This window comes from Malus domestica, chromosome 12, assembly GCF_042453785.1.
Source record: "Malus domestica chromosome 12, GDT2T_hap1".
NCBI lineage: Eukaryota > Viridiplantae > Streptophyta > Magnoliopsida > Rosales > Rosaceae > Malus > Malus domestica.
In genome coordinates, this window is record NC_091672.1 from 8,142,517 (window position 1) to 8,152,654 (window position 10,138).

Here is a 10,138-nt window from a genome sequence, read left to right on the forward strand (position 1 = left end):
AATGTTACGTAGCAATGAAGTGTTGTCATGTTCTCCAAAATATTATAAAAAAAAATCTTTAAATCGAAAAACAGATGGGACCCACATTAACTAAAGATGACAGAGGATCCACCATCCCCAGGTCCCACCCAACGAGGATGTGGAGTCCTACCGCAACTTTTCAAGTACTGATTTTAATTTTCGACCGTGAAATCAGATGAATTGAAGAAAATCGAGAACAAAAATATGTGAAAAATAAAATAGAATGTTGCTTTGGAAGTTCCTCACTCGCCAAATCTCCTCTTTGTCTCTCTCCCTGAGGCTGAGCCGCTGCGAGCACAGAGTCAGAGCCATGGAGATGGCAACCTGCAGCTTCCACGGCTCCTCCTTCTCCATCCCAAACCCTAGAAGCACCAGCCTTTCCTCTCCTCTTCCAGTCGCCAAGCAACTCTTCTGCTTCACCTTACCTTCTTCCTCAACCGCCAAAACCACCACATTCAAACTCCGCTCCCGGAACCCGAAACGCTTCTCCGCTCACCCGCCAATCAAATGCTCCGTCTCTGAAGCCACCGAAGCCGCCGCCATTGAAACAGGTACTTTCTCTTCTTCTTCTTCTTCCTCTTCTTCTCTTGCAATCTTTCATTTCCATGCCTCTGTTCGATATTTTCCTATTTACTGCACCATTGAAACAGGTACTTTCTCTTCTTCTTCTTCTTCCTCTTCTTCTCTTGCAATCTTTCATTTCCATGCCTCTGTTCGATATTTTCCTATTTACTGCACCAATTCTTACGTAATTTCGTATTTAGAGCAGATTGGTCTCAGAATTTATCTTCGAATAGTCGTAGATAAGTGGTTGCTTTCTTGATTGATTGATTGATGTGTGTGCGTGTGTTGATTGGGGATGGTGGGTAAGGTTAGTCTGATTGGAAACTTGGTTCTTGTCTCAGAGAGGAGGAGTAAGTTGATGAGGAGAACTGACATAAGGAACATAGCAATCGTAGCGCACGTCGACCACGGAAAAACAACTTTGGTTGATGCAATGTTGAGGCAATCAAAGGTAGAGTATAAATCTCACGAAAATTCTTCATGTCTATATTTTTTTCGGTTTCGTATTTCTAAATTTCTTAATGACATTGTTATTGGGGCTTTTGTGCAGGTATTTCGTGATAACTAATTTGTACAGGAAAGGATAATGGACTCAAATGATCTAGAGCGTGAAAGGGGAATTACTATACTAAGCAAAAATACCTCTATTACTTATAAAGACTCGAAGATTAATATAATTGATACTCCTGGACATTCTGACTTTGGAGGCGAAGTAGAACGCATCCTCAATATGGTGGAAGGGATTCTTTTAGTGGTACCCTTTTGCACCTTCTGTTGCTTTGACTTGTAATCCTTATGTCTGGTGCTTTTGAAAGCAGCAGTTTGCTTGCTTGGTGTTTTTAGGTAGATTCTGTTGAGGGCCCGATGCCACAGACAAGATTTGTTTTGAAGAAGGCTCTAGAATTTGGTCATGCAGTTGTTGTCGTTGTTAATAAGATTGACAGGCCTTCAGCTCGTCCAGATTTTGTCATCAATTCCACTTTTGAACTATTCATTGAACTAAATGCGACTGATGAACAGGTAACAAATTAATTGTCCTTTGGATCGTAATTTGTTTCTCAAACTGGGTGCATTATTTTGACTCCTCATGCCTTTGAAACGATGTATTTGGGGCACGTTGGAATGGTATCTTGGAATACTAGGAACTAGTTTGTGGTTCTTGTTGAATATAATAGCCAGAAATTTCCTTTTAAACATGTTTTGAATGATTGAATCTTGATCAGATTGGGAAAGCTAAGAAGTCTAATCTCATCGTTTTGCTTGCAGTGTGATTTCCAGGCAATATATGCTAGTGGGATTAAAGGAAAAGCGGGGTTGTCAGCTGATAATTTGGCAGATGATCTTGCACCACTTTTCGAGGCCATAATGAGATGCATCCCTGGACCTGCTATTGACAAAGATGGTGCACTTCAAATGCTTGTCAGTACTTTTTGATAATTTCATCGTTCTTTCTGCTTTTATTTTATAGATATTTACTACTAATCGTGACTGTAAAATCTGGATCAAGAAACTATTTTTCTATCAAGAAAGGCTGATCATATAATTAGGTTACAAGGCTTTTGATGTAAAGACCTGTATGGAATATCCTTCTTTTTTAGTATAGGAGAAGAGTCAAGGAGGCTCAGACTCTTTAACATCTTGACTGATTGAAATTGATAAGTGGAAGATGAAGAACAAGAAATTTATATTAATTGTTCTTGCTTCCATAAAGCCGACCCCACTTAGTGGGAAAAGGCTTTGTTGTTGTTGTTCTTGCTTCCATAACACGTGTTAATATTTGTAAATGATCCAAGGCAATATGAGCTGCTGCTTGCATAACTCTGGAAGAGTGAGTTTCCTAAATTACCTATCAAGTTTCTGATGTGCTTTCAGAACAAGAAGACTTTTTACTACATTTCAGGAAAATGAAGAAAGTTAATGGCTATATTTGACTGTTATGAATTACAAAATTTCTGGTCCATATTAATGCAATTTGGTAGAGTGGTTAGGGAAGACAAACTGAACTGCACTACAAAAAGTTTTTATTTGTCACCATAATACCATAATACTTGTATAGCTTTAACTTGCTCCTGTGGAACTTATCTGCATTTGCTTTTACTTTATTCTGTTTATTTCTCGAGTTTTTTCTTATTATTCAACTTAGGCATCTATAGGTTATTTGTATTTAATTTTAATCAAAACATTGCAGGTTACAAACATTGAGTATGATGAACATAAAGGGCGAATAGCTATTGGACGTTTGCATGCTGGGGTTCTGAGGAAAGGGATGGATGTGAAGGTGAGTTTGAACCAAAACTGGAACATGGTCAATGTTACATTCTAGCCTTTTCTTTTTCCAAATTAAATAGCTTGGGGTATTATTTTCATGATATCTGATTATCGCTGTTAATATTTAACCCTTAACAGTAGTATTTTTACATGTTTAATCTGAATTTTTAAGATGGTATTCTTTTCTCATGATTAAAGTTCATTTTCAAAAACAAAAGGAATGCATAAAGTTCATCTTAATGCATTTCTTCAACACAGGAAAAGAAACAAGTTTTCTAAACTTCTAGATATGGTGTATTTTATAGGTATGCACCTCAGAAGATGCATGTCGAGTTGCAAGAGTTAGTGAGCTTTTTGTGTATGAAAAATTTAGTAGGGTTCCTGCAGAAAGTGTGGAGGCTGGTGATATATGTGCTGTTTGTGGAATCAATGATATTCAGGTTATAACTTTGTTGATGCTATCACATTTTTATAAACTTGAGAGTTATTTCATGGTTTATTTAATATTTTTTAATCTGCTCAGATTGGCGAGACAATTGCTTGTAAGATCTCTGGTACACCATTACCAGCCATTAGGGTTGAGGAACCAACAGTGAAAATGGCTTTTGCCATAAACACTTCACCGTTTGTTGGACGTGAGGTATGCCTATAAAATAGTTTCTACTATTGTTTACTGTCTCATACCATGATAACTTTAATCAATTCCTTAAGATTTCCTTTAGGGTAAATGTATGAAGTTATGAACAAGCCAGAATATTGAACAATCTGCGTAAAATCTGACTCCTAAACAGTTATTCCACATCCTAAAGTATTTACCTTGTTGGTGAATGGAGCAGAAGATATGAGGACATTCGAGATTGGAATCTTTACTTTAATAATGCATGAATGAGTAATGGAGATGATTTTGTATTAACATATATATAGGGTAATGTTTTTCGTTTTTGGTCAAAATGGGGTAATGTTCAATTGCCACAGTTTTGCATAGTATGATGTTAGAATTGTCACTGTAGATTAAAGTGAGTCCCCCTAATCAGTGGTCCTTGATTGACATCTAGCAACATAGCCTGCAATATATCGGACAACTTAAGATTCTGCCTTGTCTGTTCATATATTTTTTTAATGTCCCTCTGGTAATTAGTTCTGGCACAAAATACAGTGATCAAGTGATTTTGTCTTGTGTAACAATGATTGGAAATTTATTTCGTCCTTTTCAGGGAAAGTATGTTACCAGTAGGAACTTACGAGATCGCCTTTCTCGTGAGCTTGAGCGTAACTTGGCTATGAAGGTTGAAGATGGCGAAACAGCAGATACCTTCATTGTTAGTGGACGGGGTACTTTACATATTACCATATTGATCGAGAACATGTGAGTATTGTTGTTTAGTTGTTATTCCACAATCTTATTAATTCTATATGCACAATTTTAAATGGTTATTTAATTCAGGCGAAGAGAAGGATATGAATTCATGGTGGGACCTCCCAAAGTTATTAACAAAAGGGTGAATGACAAATTGCTGGAACCATATGAGGTGAGTGTCAGAACTTTATTGTTTCTTATGTGTACGAAATGGGCAAATGTTAGAAATACTTACTGTCACGGTTGAAGACCAATATTTCTATTCCATTTTGAAAGAATGGGAATCAAAATAGGGCGCACATTGTCATACTACTTAAAAATAATAATAAATGCATTGCTTTGTTCTTAAGAACTGTGGTGCATGGTTTGTTCAAAATTACAAATAAAGTAACGATATTGCCAAATAAATTTTCTTAAGGGAAATATCCCCTACAAGTTAGGAATCAGGGTACCACTCATCTGATATCAGTCATTTATGTCATGTGGATTGCTTGCAGATCGCCACTGTGGAGGTGCCAGAAGAACACATGGGCCCTGTTGTTGAGCTTCTTGGCAAAAGGCGGGGGCAGATGTTTGATATGCAAGGAGTTGGGTGTGTAGACATTTCATGCTTCTATGTTCATCTTTAACTTATCATCTTTTTTAAATTCAATGTAAATGCATAAAGTAGAATCGGAGGCAATGAGTGAGCACATGATAATATTTAGAGCATAATTTTCTTTATAACTCTAGCAGTGGTTAGGGTGCAACCAAAGTTTGCACACTGTAAAAGATAGTCCATAATGAAGATCTTGTGAGAAACATTGTTCTTCCATTAGATATATACTGTGCTTTCTCTACCACAATTGCTTGTCAGTCTCTTATCCTGAACTGGTGCAGATGCATTTTCTATGTAGTACTCCCTTTAACTAATACTATGCACATGTCTGATTTTGAAATGCTTAGACTATTTTGAAATGATTAGACTATGTAACCAAAAGAACATTAGTAAACTAATACTTAATTGTCATCCTGTTCAACAATGGCCCCTTTCCTCCACAGTGGGTACCTTGGAGGGTCATAGTACTCTTCTTTTGTTTTCTGATTATGGCCAAAGACAGTTATTACTTGAATTTTCCGCTTGGTGGATGCAACATATGATCTGATTATCTGTATGGACTTTATGCATGCACTAGGTCTGAAGGCACAACCTTCCTAAGGTCGTACCCAGTGCACAAGGCTCCTGCTTTACGCAGGCACAACCTTCCTCAAATATAAAATTCCAACTCGTGGCCTTCTTGGTTTACGAAATGCAATTTTAACAGCTTCTCGTGGCACTGCGATTCTCAACACAGTATTTGATAGCTATGGACCTTGGGCTGGTGATATGAGTACCCGGGATCAGGGTTCACTGGTAACTTCCGACATATCATTATTTTGATGTTTAACTTTGCAAGTCTTGGTGGTGAAGGCTGAAAGCCTTTTGCCATTTCAGTTATGGTACTGACTAGAACAGTTGCGATTATCACTTGTCACACTTTTGCACATCTAAGGTTGAGATGATTTTAACATAGCTTTTCATTAAAGTGAATACTCAAGTTCAAGCATTGCAGTCATCCAAATAAAGATCATATTTGTGACAATGATTTTAACCTAACTTTTCATTAAGGTGAATACTCAAGTTCAAGCATTGCAGTCATCCAAATGAAGATCATATTTGTGACTTGCATGTACGTCTTCCCTGTGTCAGGATAACTATACTGAATTGTGACAAATTGATTTTTAGGTTGCCTTTGAGGGTGGAACGAGTACTTCTTACGCCATTTCTAGCTCACAGGAGAGGGGGCAGTTGTTTATTGGTCCCGGGGTGGAAGTTTATAGAGGTCAGATAGTTGGCATCCATCAGCGGCCTGGGGACTTGTCCCTTAATGTGTGTAAGAAGAAGGCTGCAACAAATATCCGTTCCAACAAAGAACAAACAGGTGAGAAGCAACTATGGTACCTGTTATTTTATTTCCTGTCTATTGCATGAAAGAGTTAACTCCCTTCTGATATTGGTAAGTTTACATTTATTAAGCTTTGATATGTTGACCAAAAATATAATATCGGTGAGGTTTAGCCGTTTTGAGGCAATAATGCTGAGTAATTAATAAAAACTAAACTTTTTCCTAACATTTCAATTATGTCTAACCAAGTTGTTACTTTGTTAGCTATTTATCCCATTGTTAATGGTACTTTTAGGGAGACCCAATAAACATAGTATTCCACATGGAGCAACCCAAATAGATTGAATTTTTATCATAATAGCTTTGATTTTGCTCTATATGTTTTAAATGTCCACTTTTTTTTCTTTTTTTTTTTCAGAACAAAATTATCCTTATATTTGTGAGGAGAACGGGATATTTGATGTTTCTTAAGTTTAATGGTGCCATGCTTAATATTTAGCAGAACCAATGCAGTAGGCCTTTTATTATACTAATAATTTCTGAAAGGTCCCTCGAATTTCCCACGTCAATAATCTGCCTAGGCATTGATTGGTTATAAAAATGGTTGGGTTCTCGTGTTTTCTTCTAAACTTTTGATAAGCAATTTGATTTTTTTGAGTTTGTGCATCTGCAGAAGCAAGCCTCAGTTCATGGCATTTAATAAACTTGATTCCCCCATCTCTCTGTGCAGTGATTCTTGACACCCCATTGGACTACAGTCTGGATGACTGCATTGAGTATATTCAAGAGGATGAATTGGTGGAGGTCACTCCTGCAAGTATCCGAATGTGCAAGAACCCAAAGTTTTCAAAGAAATCAAACAGGTAATCAGTTCTCGTAAAATATATATGATGTGAACCGATGATTATGCCGCCAAAGCTCATTGGATAACTCATTTGAGTAAGCTGCGATATAATGTTTAGACAAAAGAGAAAGAGTAAGCAAAGTTTTGCAATATTAATTGGTTGTATATAAAAGAATGAGACTCAAATTTGTATTACTAGAAGATGTTCACTGGTGATGTGAAAAGACAAATTGAATTGATGAAGATTTCTGCAACTGTCCCATAGTTTTTATTTTATGGGGGTAAGGCTAGCCGACATTCACCTCTCCCAGACCCTGCGTAAAGCGGGAGCCTTGTGCACTGGGTACGACGACTCAATATTTTAGCTAATGGAAAGGAAATGTGAGCAAAGCATATATTATTTTGTGAATTTAACTGCTGCTTGTTCGAGCTCAGGCCTGTCGTCAGCTGCTTACCAGGTACGTTTTGTCACTCACTTACCCTTATATATATATATATATAGACACCCCCACACACATAATATAGTGAAGCGGTTGTTATGTTTATTCTTATGGTCTAGAAGACTAGAACTAAGGTCTAAGGGCTGGTTTTCCTCAAATTTTGGTTCATGAAAAGTTTACTGCCTTACTTCTTGTGGTCGGAGAAAAACTACCGTAGTTGGTAAAATTACGAGGAAGATGGCGATTGAATGCACATGGGGTACGAGAGGCCGTATTTGCTATAGAAAAGTCTGATTTCCATGAGTTGAGACCAAAACCAAAGTTCCAGCTCTCATGTTTCTAGTTTCTGCTCTCATGTCATGTCATCGATGCTACGCATTTGTAACATCTAGATGGGGCGTGTCACGTGTGGGACCGCCTTCTAGAACCGAAGTTGGTCCCACTAAAGAAATTTTTAGGTTTCTAAATTGAGTGAGTGTTTGAAATTGAAGTGTGTAATGTATATTAAAGTTTCTGATTCCATTCAATATGGGTGCGTTTGGTACGCAGACGGGACGGGACGGGATGGGACGAAACGAAGGTGTAATTTTTGAAAAAGACATGGGGTATATTTGTCTTAAAATGGTAAAACATTGTGTTCCACAGACGTAGAACAAACCCGTTCCAGGAGGGGGAGGTGGAACGCAAAAACACCCAAAATCTGTCCCGTGGAACAGCCCGTTCCACCCATTTTTGGCGCACCAAACGCGGGACGGAACGTCTTGTCCCGTTCCGTCCCGTCCCGTCCCACGTACCAAACGCACCCTATAGCAATGGTCCGGTACCCATCTATGGGTTAGAACGGTTTGTGTGTTATATATGATTAAACCGTGATTCATACGACACAGGACAAAGAAGATTTGTAAGACCAAACCCAAAGAGAAAGTCATTACATACATGAAGCATTTTGTCTCGTCTTGTTGACTTCTTGAGCAAAAGGACTAGTAATAAAAGCGAAGTTTGGTTTGTTGGGGCTTTGTGATGGTCATTCTATTTTCAGTTTTTGTTTTCCCTTTTTCTGTAAACTGAAAAATAAAATCTTGTTTGATAATTACTTTTATTTTTCAGTTAAAAAATAAAAACTAAAAACTATGTTCTTGAGTTTTCACTTTTTGGTTTTCAGTTTTCATTTCTTTGAAAATTGAAAAATGGAAATAGTTACCAAACACGATTTCAGTTTTCAGTTTTCAGTTTACGAAAAAACTGAAAAACTGAAAAGAAAAAAAAAAAGAAATGGTTATCAAACGGGTCCTTTGTTTTCTCTAATCGTCTAGGTTCAAAACAAACCCTATCTTTACTTCAATTACTTGATTTCTTATTTAGCATATTGAAGATTTCTTAGAAAAGTTATCTTATAAGAAGTAAATTGTAGCAATAGTTCTTCAACTACCAAATTGGAACAATGGTCTCTCAACTAAAAATCTATTACCATTGGTCCCTCAACTCATCAAAACTTGCAGCTATGGTCTTTTTGCCAACTCTGTTAGAACTTTCGTCAAAATGAGTCACGTGAAATCAAGGGGCAAGTATGAAAAATCAAATAAGAAAAATTGTATTAATGGTCTTGCAACTTTAATTCAACTGGAGAAATAGTCCCTCAATTTTAACCCAATTGGAGCACTAGTCCCTCAACTTTAACTCAATTGTAACAACGGTCCCACCAACATAACTCATTTTGACGGAGTTGACAAAAATGACCATAGCTACATGTTTTAATCAGTTGAGGAATCAATGGCAATGGATTTTTAGTTGAGGGACCATTGTTCTCATTTGATTAAAGTTGGTGGATCATTGCTATAATTTACTGTTTATGAAGAGTTAAAACTTGCACTTAAAGTTCCTAATTCACCTCCACTTCTAGTATCGCTTGTATAAAAACTATAGCGACCCATGTATGGTCTTGGCCGGGCGTGTTTGTGTAATAGAAGGCTGATTCAACACAATCCCTTACTGACTTGGTGGCTCTACAACTACAATTGTGGCCAACACCAGAGACTTGTTTTGTAATATAAAATCCAAAACCATATCCTGAAATCTCCATACAATTGTCATATTAAGAGAGAGAGAAATCCTGAAATCTTTAATACGAAATTCAGCAATAAATATAAATATACTAGTGTAACGTTTTGAACACAAAATGGACGTATTTGAAAATGATTAAATAATTTTTAATTATAAAATTTAAATATACTGGCATGTAAATATTTAATTATTAAGATAATAAGGTGTATAAAAGTCAAATGATCTTGATCAATAAATGAAATGACGAAAACCAAATTTCTCAAAGAAATAATATATCCCAAAGGCGTAGAGATTCTCGAGTGACATTTTTGACCTCCAACTCATTTATTAAATTATGGAGCCCTCCAATTCTGTCATACATGACTACTTGGTCATTCTGTTACATTTCTACCAAAATGTTGTCAATTTGAGACGTAGAACCATTAGTTCAAGGGACGACAACAATTCTATTTGCCTATGGATAACTAATAAGACATAAGAGGTAGTGAAGGCAGTTATAGAACTCGGATCATGTACGAGTACTCGATCTCAATGGGGGAGGATTTATACTAGTGTTGAGCAGGAGCATGGCATATCTTTCTTACAATGTAACTAAAGAAAAATTCACATTTATTTCTCTCCTAAACTTCGAAACCTTCATATACGAATCATCGGGAAA

At 36.8% G+C, this 10,138-nt stretch overlaps 1 protein-coding gene and 1 long non-coding RNA gene across 2 annotated transcripts; both read left to right on the plus strand.

Annotated features, from left to right (window-relative positions):
• Positions 1–253: 253 nt before the first annotated feature.
• On the plus strand, positions 254–7,233 carry LOC103423259 (putative elongation factor TypA-like SVR3, chloroplastic). Its single transcript, XM_029090541.2, is given in 15 exon segments — positions 254–572; positions 927–1,036; positions 1,136–1,339; positions 1,429–1,605; positions 1,852–2,004; positions 2,774–2,863; positions 3,159–3,293; positions 3,377–3,493; positions 4,068–4,219; positions 4,298–4,382; positions 4,708–4,802; positions 5,386–5,393; positions 5,446–5,603; positions 5,976–6,171; positions 6,866–7,233. Coding segments are annotated over 15 exon segments (2,058 nt in total). The 5' UTR covers positions 254–331; the 3' UTR covers positions 7,003–7,233.
• A 576-nt stretch (positions 7,234–7,809) lies between these two features.
• Positions 7,810–8,424, plus strand: LOC139190223 (uncharacterized). Its single transcript, XR_011574305.1, has 2 exons — positions 7,810–7,951; positions 8,230–8,424. It is a non-coding gene; the product is annotated as an uncharacterized lncRNA (long non-coding RNA).
• Positions 8,425–10,138: the final 1,714 nt, after the last annotated feature.